At 29.7% G+C, this 19328-nt stretch overlaps 2 protein-coding genes across 2 annotated transcripts in view; both read left to right on the top strand.

Annotated features, from left to right (window-relative positions):
- The window catches only part of LOC111634969 (membrane metallo-endopeptidase-like 1), a 34862-nt gene extending 34315 nt beyond the window's left edge, over positions 1–547 (top strand). The window contains exon 21 of the mRNA XM_023379819.1: positions 479–547. Within this exon, the coding sequence (XP_023235587.1) occupies positions 479–547 (69 nt within the window). The remainder of the gene's footprint in view (positions 1–478) is intronic.
- Positions 548–1298: 751 nt separating this feature from the next.
- LOC111634970 (neprilysin-2-like) overlaps positions 1299–19328 on the top strand; it is a 31798-nt gene continuing 13768 nt past the window's right edge. Inside the window, exons 1-9 of the mRNA XM_023379820.1 lie at positions 1299–1318; positions 8589–8701; positions 11943–11999; positions 12717–12872; positions 12948–13031; positions 13107–13288; positions 16946–17131; positions 17216–17314; positions 17385–17527. Coding sequence (XP_023235588.1) covers positions 1299–1318; positions 8589–8701; positions 11943–11999; positions 12717–12872; positions 12948–13031; positions 13107–13288; positions 16946–17131; positions 17216–17314; positions 17385–17527 — 1040 coding nt within the window. The remainder of the gene's footprint in view (positions 1319–8588; positions 8702–11942; positions 12000–12716; positions 12873–12947; positions 13032–13106; positions 13289–16945; positions 17132–17215; positions 17315–17384; positions 17528–19328) is intronic.

Here is a 19328-nt window from a genome sequence, read left to right on the forward strand (position 1 = left end):
GTGTACGCCTATGCAGAACTCTTGGTGCGTCAAACGCGCGTTTAAAAACGCCTAGTGTGTACGCAGCCATAAGTTAATATTAAAGTTAAGTTACTGTAACAAATATCGTAAAGTCTGAGTATTTATAAACATCCAACGATCGCCTAAATGATAGGGCTATAGTTCGGCTAAATTATTTAAATTATAATTATAAATTTAGTTAAGAGATAGTGCTTAACGCCCTACTTCTAGTAGCAAATTAATTCGTATTAATTATTTCAAATAGCTGAATTGTAGATCGAACATTCAGGCGATAGTTGGATGTTTATATATTGTTTAATGTGCCTTGTTTTATAAAATCTCATTGCTATTCTGTTATATATCTGGAATATAAATAAACAACAATAAAAACACTATAGAATTTTGATTTGTCATAAACAATTCAAAAGATATTAATTCCAATAAGAAACTTTTTATAAATATTTTATTTTATGTATAGATGTGGTGTGAATCAATCGAATCTATGAAAAAAACTTTCGAACATGATTGGCATAGTCCCGGNAAATGAGCAACAACTGCAAGGGATGAGAGAAACTTGAGAAGGATTGACGTGTAAAACTGCTTTAAAATCTTTAAACACTTGCATGCACAATGCAGAACAACTGGAGTGAATGTTTGTAGCTGAAGCACATGCTGAAAAATGTATGATTTGCACTTCAACTGCCGTGTCCCCAAGATGAAGCCATCTCTAATGAAAAAGCAACGACAAGCGTTTATCAGATGGTGCAGAGAGGCTCATGTGAGGAGAAAACAACTGGAACAACGTTCTCTTTGATGACGAATCCCTGTTTTGTCTCTCCTGTGATGACCAAAGCTCATGTATATGAAGAACAACCAAAGAGGCCTTTGAAAAAGACTATGCGAAGAGATCCTTAAAGTTTGCATTGTCTGCCATGATCTGGAGAGGCATGAATACTAACGGTGTAGGACAACTGTGCATTCTTTGGGAACATGTCAATGCACAGACATATCAAGACATTTATTATACCATCAACAGAGGATTTATTTGAGGAAACACTTCTATATCAACAAGATGAGGCATCCTCTCATACTGCAAAGTCAACGATATGTTGGTTACAAGAACAATAGATTGCAATCCTGCATTGGCCAAGCAATTCCCAGACTTAAACCCCATTGAAAATTTGTGGGGTCATGAAACGACAACTTAATGAACAGTGCCCAACTTCTAAACAGGAAATAGTGACATGCATTTGACACATTTGGAACTGATTCACTAAAAATGAATGTAAAGCATTAATATGACCATACCCGACAGATTGTAAGCAGTGTTTATGGAAAACGGCAATGCTACAAAATATTAAGATTATTTTGTTGTATTTCCTACATTTAACCCACATTTAGCTAATATTCTAATTTTTTGTCAGTCAAACTGTTATTCTATTTTTTTGTCATTTCATTTTCAATTATAACAAAAAAACATTTGAGTTAATTTGTCTGATTAATGGATATAATAAATATACATATACGTTGTTTATGTGGTGTCAAAAATAATTTTCATACTGTGTTGTTCATGAAAAAATATACACTAAACTTTCAGTTAGGTGAATATTCTAATTTTTCGTCTAGCAGTTGTAGTACCATAAATGCAGATATTGACAATATTGTAATAGAAAAGCAATGCCAAAAATTGCATTGAATTTATTTTTATTTCGTGATAGTTTTACTGTACAACAATACAGTATTTTTTGTAATTACTGGTATATATATTTGTTCTTAAAATTTGATATTCATATTTTGAACTTTTTAAAAGCATATATTTATATAAGGTACCTTTGTGGCCCACTGAATATAAGAAAATTTCTAAAAAGCCCATAAAGAAAAAAGGTTGGAAAATCCTGGGCTAGAGCATATTTCATAACAATTTTTTTTATATAAAGATATAACTAATAAAACAAATTTAATTTATTCCAGTGCAAAAGCATGTTTTAAATTAAGTGTAATAAAACTGAAATGACAGCCAAGAATTTCACAAAACTATTATAAGAATTTGAAAACAATATTTGCAAATTGCCTTTAAGATTAAAATTAGATGAAATAAAATTAACAAAAAATTTTATACTGTATTAATGAAATGACACAAGCCTAGCATGGTATGCTTGCCTTTAACTTTTATTACTCTAATTCATAATCTTGGAAATTGAATTTCTGATAAATGAAATATATTATTAAATTGTAATTCTTTACAATGGCATGAAACTGTATTATTGTTATCCATTTATAAATTAATCAAATAACTATTTTTTTTTTAACTTAAAGCAAAGACAAACTAAGTTTTTAGTGTTAAAATTTTCCTTTTTGCTTTACTCAGAACCAATGTCATCTATTAGTACGGTTACAACTGAATAGGGGTCTGGACCTAAAATGCATACTGTCAAAAGACTATCTAAAGAATCTGATTTGTCCTGTATAGTATGTCCTTAAATTATCAAACTTTACTAATATGGTGTTATAAATAAACATCTATAAAAGAATCAGACAAAGTAAAAAAAGTATTCATAAAAACCAACAATTACCATACATTTTCACCATGTTCAATAACAACGACAACACAAAACATCCATAAAAATTTATTTCAATTTGGATTAATATCAGTTAAATGGTATATTACATTTAGAAGATAAGAATACACTACACAAAAATGTAATCAAAAACTAAACATATATGAAGTATAAAATTAACTCTGAGTATGGTTATGGTGTTTTATACATTTGAAATCAATTTTTATGGATGTTTTGCACTGTCACTGTTGAATGCGGTAAAAATGTATGGTAATTGTCGATTTTTATAAATGTTGCATTTTTTACTTCATCGAATTAATTTATAGATGTTTATTTATAACACCATAATGTCAAATGTATATGTAAGTTACCTGACTGAAATACTTTTCAACAGGCTGAAATACATTCTGGATAAATTTATGTTGTTTAAATAAAAAACTTATTATTTGTTATATTATTAAATAATTAATTGTAAATATAAGCTTAAAACGTGTTTAGATTAAATGGCATTGTAATGATATTCGGTACTACTGTAAGTGTGGATAACAATTCACAATTTTAGAAACCTATAACTATCGTGAAAAGTATAATTTGAAATACATAAAAGTTCATTATTTAATTTCGTAGACAAGTTATAAAAACTTGTTATAAAAGACGGAATTAATTTTACAAACTATCATCTCGTTATGTTTCTGAATTGTTTGTCATTTAAAGCATTTATGACATTATCATTCATCCAGAATATTTTTAATTTAAAAGTGTTTTAAAAGTAGTAAAACCCGNAAAACTTGTTATAAAAGACGGAATTAATTTTACAAACTATCATCTCGTTATGTTTCTGAATTGTTTGTCATTTAAAGCATTTATGACATTATCATTCATCCAGAATATTTTTAATTTAAAAGTGTTTTAAAAGTAGTAAAACCCGTATAAATTAAATGTAATTAATAACTGACATCTTAACAATCATTAATTTATTTTATGAGAGATTACACAATCTCATCAATCATTTTAAAAGGTCGCGACATCGAAGAACTTGAGAAATTTGAATAATAATAATCAGTCTAGTTTTGAATTTTATAAACAATACAGATTTCATTTAAAAATTGTGTATTTTTTAATTTATGATTATTATAACATTATATTAAATTAGATAAAATAATTAATGTGTTGTTTTAGGAATTGAAATTATTTATATACAAATGTTTTAAAATATAAAAAAAATATGAATGTAATAATCAAACATATAAAATTTTTATACTTATTAGGATTTCTTATAATAACAAATACAGATTATCTATCTTCATTTACTACATTCATTGAATTAAATAATGTATATTATATATAATAAAGAGTTTTTTAAAATAATTATTAAAATATTATAATAAGACGTTAAAAAATATTCTCAAGCAGGAAGACGAATAAAATATGAGATTCTAGATTCAATAAATTCTTAATTAAATAATTACTAACAATTCTGTTCAAGGTTACGGTCCCGTACCTTAGCTTTAGTTTTATTAGTACCAAGTTTTTATAATTAATTATTTCAGTTTTTGAATGAAAATTGTTTAATAAGATAATTATAAACTTTTTCAATTAATAAAATAATGTAATTTAAGTTTATGATAAATTCGATATATCTTTGATTCGAAGTTGTTGTGTATAATTAATACGATAAAACTTTCAATTATAAATCTATGAAATAAAATATAAATTTTGTAGTTAAGACAATTATTATGAAATAATATTTATAGAAGTCAATTCTGATAAAAAAAAAAAAAAACTGAAAGGGGTATACCTAGACCTTAAGAACGATGACAGTCAAGGACAAAATAGAGTTGTGTTTACAGATAACGTCGATAGAAGAGCAGTAACAGCCAGACGCCAGACATAACATAACATTATCTTAGGATTGCACTACCGATAAATAGGGTTTATCGGTTTATTGGTAAAGATTTAAAAATGTATCAGCAAATATACCCGTAATTAAATATTTTTTACTGGTAAATACGCTGAAAATTTGCAAACCTGGAATAATTTTCTTGATGCCGAATATTTGTTTGTACTCTTTCACACATGCTTATTCCACTCCGCAGCAGCATTCAGCAAGGAGATTTTGAAAATAAGTACTGTATAGGCTTACGCATTAAAACATATCGAAAAATACTTTTCATTTATTCTCATAAGATTGCACGAATTGATCTATAAATTTCATAAAGATATAAATTGAATAAAATAACGGGAAACATTTCTATAGTAGTAGAAAGTATTTCGCGGTTAATGAGATACTTTCGCGAAAAAAGCAACATTATGCAGAATAGAGACAATGGATTTTACAAATTAATTAAAGTATTTCAATAGATTTAATACAAAATATTATCGAGTTTCGTATAAGTTCGTTTGTTTGTAATTATGTTAATAGAAATTATGTAGAAGAAATATTATACGCTTAAAATTATTACATACTGTAGATGATTTATTTCAGAGTTAAAGTGAGAATTGGTAAATTATATTACACATGAAGATGCTCTCCATATGCTTTTAGCAGTGTCTTCCTTGTGCAATTAAAACCGTTGAAAATCAACATCTGCCTGTATAATTTGATTTGAAATGTCGATATTTCATCTCTATTCATCTTCTCACCATACCGTTTTAAAAAATCCAGCTACGAGTTTACTTTCCCGGCGACGTTTGGTGGCGCCATCTTTTATGATAATTTATTTTAAAAATTTTATTCAATTAATTATTATAAAGTGGCAAAAAGCTTAACTTTTGAAAGTAGAAATGGGTTTTATAAAAAAATTGAAAATGGTAATAACGAGTAAAATTGTCATTCAATGCGACCCTACTCGAGATATAACAAACGACCTTCTTTTATCTGTCCACCCCGTCGGTCTGTAACTAACAAAATTTAATAGCATCAGTTTCCCCAATACACATTTCTCACTGAAAAATTTCAGAAATTTTTCGACAGAAAACACAGGAGTTATTAAACTTTAAACTGAGTGAACAAAATTGTGTTACACACTCTAACATCCATAAACACAGGGGAAAAACCCGAATTATTTTGCATTTTTCGACGTTTGAAGGTCCTCTGAGTTCGAAAATGTAAAAATCTTGGGGATCATTTTCCGAATAATCGTCGTAATTTTCTACATTTTAGGCTATTTATATATAAAAGCCGGAAAAGTAAAAATCTGTGATGTTTTACAATTTGTTTCCCATCCTTCCAATTTTTGAATGTATAGATAAATAGTATTCTTACTCCAACTCGGGTCAAACCATCAGAAGAATCTTTATTCCAGTACTGCACGTTATTAAGAGAAGTTTAATTTCGTTACAAATTATTGCAGTTCGCGTATATATAACAGTTTCTTCAAAATCTTGAGGTGATTAATTCATTATTCTACATAACATATCAATACTTTGAATCCCATTCTTGCTCTTCCCATTCTGTCTTTCTCTTTTACTTGTAATTCGATGGGGTAATGCTTCTTAAAACACATTACGCAAGTCAAAACAAAACAAAAGTTGAAAAAACAAAATGAAATTTTCAGTGATGTCAAATGAAAAACGTCAATATTGTGTTTTAAATTCAAATGCTTCGTTTAATTTTTGAAATCCGTTGTCTCTACTCGGCATAGTGTTTCTTGTTTTGTGAAAACACTTCATATTATTGTGATATCCTTTAAATTATTCATTTATTCATTTAAAATACTTCTTGGCCAGTCGGCTTCTTTCAAAGTGTTTAATACAAAAACAAAAGATTTATCATTATCCAGACCATTCGAAAAATTTACCAATTGGAATAAAGTTGCTGTTTTCCCATTGCTAGTTTGATTTCTGGTAACAAATATTTATTTTTCATTCAGGAAGTGTATTTTGTTGGTCTACGATATTTTCTGATTGAATCGGAGAGAAAATAGTTTGTTTTTTGTCGCTTAAGACGGCATCCAACAGTATTTATTTCTTACATATAGTTGATATTTTATCTATTTTATTTTGAAGTTAATAGATAGAAACAATCGTTATAGTTCAACTTATGAATTGATCTAATAAAACGGTTTTGCTGTATTTGCAGTTTATTTAAATCAGTGTTTCTTAACCTCTAACGAATCGTCGCCCCCTTCAACGTAGTATCGCCCCCTTCATTTCAAAATTCCGATGCCGAGGACAAAGACTAACGCCAAATTCGTACTGCATTGAATAGACTATTGACTAGTATAATGTTATTTGTTTAATTATTGTACGATATAACGAATAAAATATCTAATTATTCTTAATATAATATTTTACTATATCGCCCAGAAAATTGTTTTTCGCCCCCAAAATATAAATTGTTACTAATCGCCCTCTCAACATGGAAAAAATGCCCACATGGAGGCGATATCGCCCCCATTGAGAAACACTGATTTAAATTGTAATATGAATCGAAACCCAATTAGAAAACTTATATCAAAGTTTTGTTTCAAATGTGATATTGACGTTTAATCAAATTAAAACTTAAATTTTATTACTCCTGAGAATTTAACCTACGCCGAAGTAAGATTATGCAGTTTATGCAAATATATGCAGATTTCATCGAAATTTGTCGTCTATCTTAATACCTAGGTACTGTATATTATTAACTGAACGGATTTTCTTTCTATTTGTCATAATTTGCAATAGATCATCGTTTATATCCTTATTCTTGTTGGCAAAATACGGAAATTTAGTCTTATCTGTGTTAATACACAGGTTATTTATTAATCTTCGAATACTCAGTTAATTTCTATAATATATTATTTACGTTGTTTTGAATAACTCTTGTATTCCGGTTCGAGTAAGATATTGCGATATGATATCGCAATATCACCCCCATACATTATAACGTTGGTTTCTAGTAAAAATTCAACAAGGTCGTTCACATAAATATAAGGAACCATATTCCATATTCCATAAGGGACTTAAGAACTTCCGAGCGACGCATTTGTTAGATATAAAAGAATTTGAAATACAATTACAGTATTCATGTACTGTACCTTTACATAATATTTACGATTTGATAAATAGGATAATAGCCAGGACAATTGTGTTCCTCTCAGTCCTTTATTTTTAAATTTATTTTCGAGAATTGACGAGAATGTTTTTCAAGAAGCCAGCTGCCAAAAAATAAAGGATGGAACAAGAGGAGATGACCCTGCAAGCTCCGGTAGTCTCACCTAAATCTGACTCCGATTAAAAAACAATAAAAAGAGACCTGCTGCAATGTGTAAAAAGTCTGCATCTGTATAAATTGTCGTGGCTATAATTTGGCTATGGGAAGGATGCGGATACATCTTAATTAAAAAATCATCTCTATTAGGTGGCGTTCATTGAAGCACGAGGTGTGCTTACATTTAATGTAGAGCTTGTTAATTAAACCCTTTAGTTAGAAATAAAGCTGTTTTGTTGTCAAAGGATTGGATTAATTGTGAATACTGATATTCTATCATGAGAAATTAACTCAAAATAAATGTGTAAAGAAAGTGTTACTCCACCTCCTCACAGCATCTGACTACCCGGCATAATTGGTGACTGCTCCATTTTCATTTTTTAATGGTACAGTACGGTTATTTTATGCTGCGGAACGAATTATGTTTTAACATGTACTGTATTTCTATGGGAAAATGCGTTTCGTATAACGGACTTTTCATTTAACGGATGTGCACCTGGAACGGATTAAGTACGTTATACGAGGCACCACTGTAGTAATTTATTGTTAATTTAGGGCGCCCCTAGTGGGCGTTTTAGGCATACCGATACAGATATACTGACAAGCGATTAATGTCTTATATTATTAGATTACGTTATTTTTGCTGACGTATTTCTTGAACCTAGTATAAAATTTTTTTAGTAATCTTTGCTAAAAATGTAATAACTGCTAAAAAAGTGCTAAAAACTATTAGTTCATTTTTAATAATATAAAGTCGTTGTAATTTTTTTCTTGAAATGTATTTTTATATTTTTAGTGATACTTTTTAATATAATTAAATCAATTTTGTTTTACAGAAAATGTACCATTTGGAACAATAGAACATTGTTAGAGCGTTACCTTATTTTGGTGTGTCTTGTCATTTTTATTGCCTTTCTTGTCATGATTGGTGTCTTATTACATTTTCAAAGTAAGTACTAATTTAAAGGATAAAGTTTAAAGGATACATTCCGGGTAATTAGGCCCGCCGCTTATTAGGGACATACATTAAAAGACGGAAGCAAAAAATATAATATAAGGCAAATTTACTTCGTTTATTTAGGACATCCCGCTGCTTTATTGGGACAGCTTACGCTCGTATATAAACGAGGAAAGTAGGTTTAAGATGTTTCTAGGCGTTTCACAAAGAATATTTATACGGTGATAAAAACTTCCTATGTTGCAGTGAAAATAAGCATTGTATAGATGCAATAATTGAACAAGTTCTTTCGTAATAACACTTAAAACATAAAGTGCAGTGATGGAGATGATACTCCTGATTAAGACTTATAGATTAGGAATATCTTATTAATTAAAACTATTAAAGATCAATTATTTATTATTGAACTAAGATGGTATTTTATGAAAGATTCAAATGAAGATCTTAGTTTTTCGATGGAAGTGAGCGCCGATTTTGTTCATTTTCAAATTTAAAAAAAATAGCATTGTAGATACGCTTGATAAATTTTTGTAAAAATAATTGTTTTTGTTTTCGTTTCATAATTATATTTTAATACTTTATTTTTGAACTTGAATTTATTTACACACATACGTCTGTACATGTAAGTACGGTACAAAATACTGAATATTAATTATTTTCTTAATAAATGAGTTTTATCTTCATAGTTTATTTTTCAGTTTAGATTTTATCTGTTCCCTTAAAATTCGCTTTATTGGGACAACCGATTAATCGGGACAAATTACTTAGGCCGCGATATGTCGTAATTAAACAGAATCGACTACATTGTAAATATATTTACGTTTTTTTTCTTTATCATCTTCTTACAAAGAGAAGTTTTAAATTACGTTTTAGAATATTAAATTCATACTGTTTAAGAAATGGACTGCCTGAATACTTTAAAATTTGTAAACGAATGTTTTAAATTTAAGAGTGAGTGCATGTCGTTGCTAAGAACTAGCGCAAAAATTTAAATAAATAAATAAAAGGAAGAGAGTCGAAAACTATAATAATAAACAATGAGAATAAACAAGTACAGTAATACCCCGACTTACGCGAACCCGGAGTACGCGATTTTCAAATCTCGTCGATTCGTCTTTTGTTTGAGCGCCACGCAACCCTTGATTACTCACTCCCCCCACACTATTGTTCAGCTTACATGTTCGGATGTGTCGCGCGGAATCCACACATAGCTACAGTTTATTTTGTGTTATTTATTTCTGTGTTTGTTATATCTACGGAGACTCGAGAGACTCTACTATGTCATCCAAACGAAGTAGAACTAATTCTTCTGCATCAAACAAGAAAAGAAAAACTTTATCTTTGGAATGTAAAGTTAACATTGGGTATGTTCGTAAAGTCGAACGAGTTAAACGAGAATGACGTCATCGTTATTCCTATTTCGTTAGACTTTTCGAACGATTCGTTACTAACGCGTTTAACTCGTTTGACTTTACGAACGTACCCATTATTAAAGACTTCGATACAAAAATGAAAATTTGTGAATTGGCAAAGAAGTTTGATCTACCGGAATTGTCGGTCAGAACAATTATAAAAAACAAAGAAAAAATTCTCGAAGCTGTGAAAAATGCTCAATCTTTAAATTCAAGCATCATTCGTAAACGTCACAGTATTATCGCTGAGATGTTAAAACTATGACGTAATAATCAAGTAAATGTGAAAAATTGTAAAATAATATAGGCCTAATTTGTTATACATATGTATTATCTAAGATTTTATTGAACATTTTTTTCTAAATTATTGTTTTTTATAGTCTCCGGCCCCAATTAAAAATTATTTGTATTTATTTATATGCGAAATTATACCTCGACTTACGCGAATTCGACTTACGCGGTTACCGCTCGGTCCCACCTATCGCGTAAGTTCGGGGTATTACTGTACTGTACATGCAAACTGTAATCATTATTAGTACTCGATTGCTTCTTGTTCTCTCTTTTGTTCTTTCGGAATAATATAAATGTTTTTGTTTTTTTGATTGATAATCGGTATAATAGAGTTGTAATTATATGATTTTGTTATTTGAATCATATAGCCTTTATTTCGTATGTTATTCATGAATAAAGTCTGTTATTCATCAAAAAGTGTTTCCGTGTAATAAGTTGTATGTAGCAATTTTGTGCTTACTCCCAAAGAATGTAATAATTATTATTTCTTTTGCTATAAAATAAATAGTTTATACAATTTTTGTATGAAAATGTCTTTTCGCTTTTAATTATTAATTTATCAATTAATGATTAAACGTAAATTTTTAATTATTAAAAATTCACTTTTAATTATTTTTATTAATCCTCCAATCGTTAGCTAACGGTGGCGGTTTTGCAGAAGAATATAACTATTTGCAAATATGGAACTTCTGTTGTATTACTTCACTATTTCTGCGTTTGTTTTTACAGGAAAACTGTCGCTACGAATGTTTTTTTCTATGATAGTCCAAGACAAAATGATATCGCTATTATTTTATTACAAGTTAATTATCCATGTACAAATTATTGTTTAATAGCACCTATCATAATTTTCATATCATAAATAAACACTTTTATTTTATGTGTAATTAAATCGTATCAGATATAAGAAAATTTTATATATTTACTAGCTGCAAGGACCCGCTTCGCTGGGTTTTTATTTTTATGTAATATAGTTTTTTATATATAGGTCTATATAAAAGACTGTTTTTCTAAGTAATCTAGAATCTAGCTGCAGGGACCCGCTTCGCTGGGCAAAAAGTAACGATAGTGAAGATTAAGATAATTACATTATAGCTAATCTTACCCGTTTTCACAAAATGGAAGAATTAGGTCCCCCGTTCCCAGACTAATTAGAGAGTTTTTACGTTTAGTCAAACGAACTATTTTCAACGTTTCTGGAACGTTCAAAATCGTTCTATAATCGAACCAATATTCGAATTTTATGTTCGAATTTAATTCGAACAAATTCGAACAAAACATTCGAAATAGAAAGCCACTTTCAACCACTTTCAGCCTCATATCTCCCGCACCATTATAGCTATCGAGACGCAACCACCCCTATGCACGAATGGAGACTTGGGGCTACCACCACATACAAACACCATTCACGTGCGATGTGTAGTTTTGGCGGAAAAGTGAAATATAGGGACATACATGTCCATTTATATATATATATATATATAGATATAGATATAGATTTATTTCTTAAAATTATTAATTTTTTATAGATGTATTTCAAAAATCAAAGAAAGATGTTTGCTTAAATAACGTATGCAAATTTTCAGGTGAGACTTATTTTTCTTTATATACTATTACTATATGATTGTTTATTCTGCTATTGTGAATTTCGAATATAATTTCTATTTAATTACTAAATTAGTATTATATATATATTTTCAAAAACAAAAATTCTATACCACATTGACCAGACAAGAAGATAAGATTCCTCTAATAAGCTATATAACGAATTAGTATTGTTATGTAATAAATGATTTCAACTGTTTCTGTTTCTCGTTTGTGCTAAGAAGGACAAGACAAACATGACTCGAAATTACAGGTCACCGAAATCAAATAAATATGTTTTGTAAGTAATTCATATTAAGATTTTACACATTCGAACACATTTTCAATTCAAAATACTGTATACAGTTACAGTTAACACAATTACTAGTTAAATCTATTTAAGAAAGAAGTAAGAAGTAACTATTTTTTAGGTATTAGTTTAAATGCCATTTAGAAAATATACAATAGAGTCAGTGTCAATTGATTTAATAGTGAATATACCACCAACAGCCAATTATTTTTTGTTTTAGTGTTTTCGTTTCAATTTCCGTAAGAAATGCTGAAGTATTTAAGAGCTATAAATTTTAAATTTGATTCACTAAAATAGATGAAACACATTGTACAAACCATAATGAAACAAAATAAAAAACTATAATTAAATAACATTTCATTTTAATAAACTCGATGTACTTTGTTTAGAGAAGTCTTAATAATTTCAGCTGGTTCCATTCTGAAGAATATGGACTTCACCGTAAATCCATGCGACAACTTTTACGAATTTTCATGCGGTTCTTATCTAAAATACGAAAATATTTACGATGATAAAATTCGTAGTTTTACAAATTTAAAAAACTATATCATTTATTTAATAAAAGGCAAGTAATATTTTATTTTAAATAGTAATTTTAATAAGTGGAATAGTAATTTACGTGTAATAAATACAAATACAGAACAATTGGAAAAGCCACAGAATTTCGATGATCCAGCTTTCGTCAAAAAAGTAAAGAAATATTATCAATCGTGTTTAAATAAACGTACGTATTACATTGATTTTAAATTAATAAATTAATTAAATGAGAATAATTAATAATTCTCTATTTGAATTACAGCTAGTGACACAAAAGAGGCAATTCATGAAATTTTAAGTGCAGCTAACTTAGACGGCTGGCCTCTGTCTGAAAACGATAATTCAAAATTAACAATGGAGAAAGCTATGGTATTGTCATACGTGTACGATGGCACTGGAAATCTGTTTAGATTTCGTAGTAGTCCAAATATCTCTTACATACGGGTAATTATCTGTAACTGTAATAGTACTGGTTACTATAAGTTTTAAGAATTTCTAGTAATTATCTAAAACGTTATCAATAAACTGTTTTCTTATAAACTAATATTATAATTAAACACCAACGAATGTCGAATGCTATCGGCTTGAAACGGCTATATAACTAAATAAATTATGCAAATAATTTGGCATTAGAGGAAGGCGTTAGGCGCGACGTGTTAATGACTTTAATAATTATAATTTTGAATTAAAAATTTAAATAATTTAGAACTACTCGAAGAAAAAAAAATCTAACTAACTACTCCTAACTAACTAAATCTAATCATGAACTAACTACTCCTGCTTACCATTGCCGGCTACGCTATCTGGATCACCGCTTCGGTTTCCACTTCCAGCATATATAAGCTTACATTATAACCATCGACGGTTATTACCAACGTATATTGAGATAAGGTAACGCAACTCGCTCTAGCGAGAAAAATGTCACTGCGCATGACCTCACCATCGAGGAACTTGATTCAGTGCCGCTTTGTAGCATGTGCTGTTTATGTCAGAAACGCAATTTTAGAGAAACGAATGCACCGCAAAACTCAAACAACGGTTAATAAACTGTGAAGATTGTTAGAACTTTTATTTTGTTATAAATATGTTTCTTCTACAAAATAAAGTTTTAAAAAAATACCAATGCGTCACAAGTAACAAAATACTGTACTTTTTTGCTTTTTTATTCAATACAAAATTAATGGAGGTATTACAATAGATTTAGCTATAGAGCTAGATATTAAATAACATCAGTGTATATATACTGGTTTAAGCAAAACATTGCATCAAGAGAGCTATATACAGTAGAGCGTCGATTTTCCGAAAGTCAATCATCCGAAACGTCAATCATCCGAAAGAATTCCAGTCGACAAATTTAAATTTTCGTCAGTGCTGTAGCGCTTCAATCTTTGGCTACGTCTTGGGCTACTCAAATATTTTACGTTTTTGATACTAAATTAACATCTGAAGTATAATTTTTTATTATTTTTATATTTTTCAATAAATTTATTTTGTTGGTACAAAATAAAAAAATAATTTTTAACGATACAATAGTCTTCGTTAGGCTTAACATCGACGAAAATTCAACGCGAAGCGACACGCAACGGATAAAAATTTCGACATCGGATACGTTAAACTATTTTTTCGTACGTAAATCAGTTATCCGAAATATCAGTTATCCGGACAACCACAGTCCCCAATTGTTTCGGAAAATCGACACTCTACTGTATAATTTAAAATTTTTTAATGTCTGGATGTGCAAGCATATGAAGCTTGTCACTTTCTTGCCTTTTTTTTTTTTGGTGTTGTTTGGCGGACCTTTGGATTTTGCTTCCTGCATTTTTATAACGTATCCTTATAAAAAGTCTTGTTTTGATATACAATTTTATTACTTGGAAATGCTTCTTTAATAAAATTTTTTGCAGAGGCCTTTAACGACATTGCTCACTTTGGAAATATTGTTTCCAATAAACAGCGAAAATGTTACTTCCAATTACTTTGAAGTGTTCAGCCAGCTATCTATCGGCATTATCAAGCCACATCGAGACAACTTTTCTATCTAGTCATTGTTCAATTCAGGTGAATAGAGCTTGATTTCTTCCCTGTTATGACCAAGAGACATATCTATTGGCTTGCAACAATGAGCAATGTAACCAGCTAAGTAGCGCAGTCCTTGTTCGAAGCATTCAGCCATAGATACATTAGTTGTGTTTTTAGGTACTTTACCGCTCAGAAAGCACAAAATGGCCAAAAGCCTTGAATACTGATAGACAAGATGGAGAAATTTCTAGTCATTTCTTGCACCTCTGAGTTTCCTTCAATCATCTTAAGTGCTTCTTCCATACTAGGAATTAATCCAGTGAAAGGAAATGATGTAAGGTATTCATCAGCATCTTTGTCAACTGCTACTGGACATGAAGATCATAAGGAAGTGAGCACTGCAAACTGTTTCATTTTCAACTGATCTTCTCGTTTGCAGGCATGAATCCACTTACTCCTAAGAGTAGGATGCTTAGAGAATATGCCACACAACAGTTTGGCATTGTTTAACTTGATCAGTGAATACAAACTAAAAAACTCACATGTCAACACACTATTTAACAGATAAATATTTTAAAATTACAGTATTAAATAAATTTTACCTTATACTTGTATTCCGAGCACCAAACAAAGCTTAATTTCGAAAGTAAAGGAACAAAAATCACAACGGTATGTCTAGCGTTGCCACCTTTTCTGAATTGCTGACCCGGACGGCAGTTTTGCGTTCTTTACTCTCTCCAGAATTTAATCCGTAGATTATTCTGTACACTGTAGCTGGACTTGAAAAATCGCTTCTGGTTTACAATGTGATAACATCAAGACGACTAAATTAATTTTAAAATAACAAGCGCCGAGGCCCGGATTTTTAAAAAAATAATTTACAATTCCCATATTTTTTTTTTAATTTTTGCGCAGAGGCGCGCTGTTTTTCTTTTATTTTGTGTAAAAACACTCCTGTCTCTCTGATAATCGTATTTGTTTTTATAATTCACAATAAAAAATTTTTAAACAGACAAAAGTTCGACATATTTTTATTAAAAAAATTAATTTAAAAAATCGTATTGTTTAAAAAGTGTATTTTGCTTGCTAAACAGGACGTTCTGCTTGCAGAAAAGTAAACATCCAGCTTAACGGCTCTGTACCTAACCTTGTGTTGACAATGTTAGGCACATTATGATATACATAATCAGACAGATAAACATCTACCGTAATTAGAGCGATTTTTGAGATATCTTGCTATTTCTATGTAGATTAAAGTTTGCATTCTTGACTTTTCTTGAATATTTCAAATTGCGACATCATTTCCCATTTTGTATTGAAAATAAATAATTGCATTGAGAAATTGATAAATTCATAACGACAAATATAAATATGGTCGTATTGGCCAAAGTGCAGAAATATTTGATTAAAAAGACAAATCTTACAGTAAAGAAAATTTCATTTTAATGATTTTAAATTTTCATTATTATTGAAAAGTATCATTTTAGAATAGGTTTATTATTAGTTTCTTATTCAAACTATTTTCTATAAAATTGTCTGTAATAATACTGATTGTGCATTTATCAATTTTATGTAAAATGTGTATTCAGTCTTAAAATTATTCAAATATTCAGTGGGAAGATTTATATATACTATATGATGTATGTGCTGCATGATGTACTTCATGATAAATGTGTAGTACAGTACGTCTATTTTTCTGTTAAGAAATGTTTTAGAATTTAATGATATGAGCTAAAGTTGAAATTATTGTCTCTCGAAAAATGAACAGCAATCGTTTTTATTATTCTGTTTCGTTTTAACTTCTGTAAATAAAACATTAAGAAATAAGTGTTTTAGAAAATAAATCGCTAGGAAGATTAGGAAAATAGGTATTAGAGACTTTCCTTTACGTCACTATCAGAAAATCGGTTCTGATACGTGGCTTGTTTTCACCTGAAGATTGAAAGCTAATTAAGTTAATAAATTTAACTAAATTAATGTGCAATTTTACATTTATACTAATTATAAATTATATTAATTGATGTAATGTAATATATATAGTAAAATGTTATACTGTAAAGATTCCATTTCATCCAATTACAGATATATGTTGAGAGTAATATAATTAGACCAGCTGTGTTATTGAATACAACTGAAGAAAAGTGGAATAAATTTAAAGAAAGATATGTACATTTGATAGACTATGTACTTTCTGAGTTAGATTTGTCAATAGAAAACAAGAAGAAGCATATTGATGAAATAATCAATTTTCAAACATCTGTAGCAAGAGTAAATAGAAATATTGATATTTGTTAATTAAATTGAAATTTTAAATTGGATTCATACTCAAAAATAATTTTAAATTTTGTGTAGATTATAGATAAACTCTTTGAAGATCCAAATAGGGTGGTCGTGTTAACGTCAAATTCAACGAATACAACGATATCAGAATTACATTCCAACTGCTCACAGGTAGAACAAATTTATAAATAGCAATAATTTTATGTCTATTAACTCTAATTATTATATAACTTAATCTCAGATCGACTGGAAGAATCTGTTCATGTTTTTATTTGAATATCTTCAACACCCAGAAGAATATAATGATCAAATTTTTTTAAAAGTAAACAGCATGGAATTCTTGACTGACCTATGTGAGCTTATTGGAAACACTAAAAATAAAAGGTGAGAACATTTAATTATTATCATGAAAACATTATTTAAGTTATTATACAATCACTTTAAACCAATCGAGTCAAAGACTGTTGAGTACACAATAAATCGTTCGTTTCTTTCTGGGGATCTGGTTTAGAATTTGATCCGAATATTTAGAATTTTATAAGTAACTTCATAATTGGGACTAACTTTCCATCTCCCGTTCTGGTTAATTCTATCGTTACCAATTCAACGTAATTATTAAAATTGAGACTACTCGTATTTTTGATTTTAGCTAATTACAGGTACAGTACCTGTCAGCTATTTAATAGAATTAATTTTCAATAGATTTTATGAAATAAAATATTGTTTACTTTTCTATCAATTAAGATTTATGTTATGATTGTATATTGAAAAATAATATCAGTTCAGTTTAACGAGCAATACGATAATTAAACACTAAAGATATTAATTAATTTAAAATATAAAATAATTTTCATTGTTAAAATGTTTATAGCTCGATTTGTGTATGTGAAAATAAATGGAATGTTCAAATTAAAGATAACTGTACAGTAGTATTATTTTTTTGGAGTTTTTCATTCATTTTATCAACCATTTTACTGGTTGTGGTATTATGGCCGTTCTAGACCCTAACGCCACCATCTGCAAACTGTCTCTTTGCACGATTTCATGGGATTATTTTGCGTTTTTTACTTTCTTCAGAACTTAATCCGAAGATTATTCTGTACACTATACTTGGACTTGTTAGTTAACAGAGCATTGCTCCATTCATTCAAAATACAATGCTAATGATCTTTACACCATCTTAAAGGAGCTCTCTGTGTACATATGGGTCAGAGGAATACGCACTGGCATCTTGAAAAAAGACCATCTACCTGAAGCCTACCGTAAACATTTTGTTAAACTCTTAACACTAATTCTATATACAGTTTGGCAGAGTGGTCTGCCAGAAATTCTGTTAGGACGAGGAGTTGACATCAAATAGTGGCTCTTTGAGTGGTGTTATTATGATAACACAGTAGACTCCCTATAACGCGGGTTCCCATAATGCGGATTCCTATAACGCGGCGAAAAAATTGCGACGGTCTTCGTATAAAGACGCTAAAAGGGACACGTAAAACGCGGTAAAACGTCATCGCCGACTCGTGTCGCGACAGGATTGGTCAAGTAATAGTTCGGCTGATCGACCAATAGTAGACGAGCAGCCGAACTACTTACACGCTACGGAGAGTTTAGACGGGTAAGTTGAGTTTACTGTCGTCTGTACTGTATTATTATCGTCTGTACAATATTAACCTAATTTATTTTAACTTTATTATAATTATGTATATACTTTCCGCCGTCCAGCGCCACGCTACGGAGAGTTTAGGCGAGTATGTTGAGTTTACTATCGTCTGTACAGTATGTAAATTAGGTACCGTAAGTCTAATACAGCACTGTAATTTTATACATTTCTTGTGAAAGAAACATTTCTTTTTCAACGGCCATAAAAGTTATTTATATTAATGATGTTTCCAAAGTTCAACGAATTTTTTTGCAGAAAAATAACTTATTAGAAATCGCGGCCGCCGTTTGGTGCGCTGCTCCGCGACGAAAACAAGCTTAAGCAATGGCGACGTCGAACGGTGCACACTCGGTAAGTAATTCTACAATTTTTTGTTTATAGAATAGTTTATACGGATTATTCCCAAAAAAATTATACCTGTTTTGGAAATGTTGAGTCGAATAGTTTAGAATCGATTAATTTTATGAAAGAAAACCTTTCAAACAGCCGTAGTCCGTAAACTGCACACGTGCCGGGCTGTGATTG

The sequence above is a fragment of the Centruroides sculpturatus genome, unplaced genomic scaffold, assembly GCF_000671375.1.
Source record: "Centruroides sculpturatus isolate CEXI.00-Female unplaced genomic scaffold, Cexi_2.0 scaffold883, whole genome shotgun sequence".
Classification (NCBI taxonomy): Eukaryota; Metazoa; Arthropoda; class Arachnida; order Scorpiones; family Buthidae; genus Centruroides; species Centruroides sculpturatus.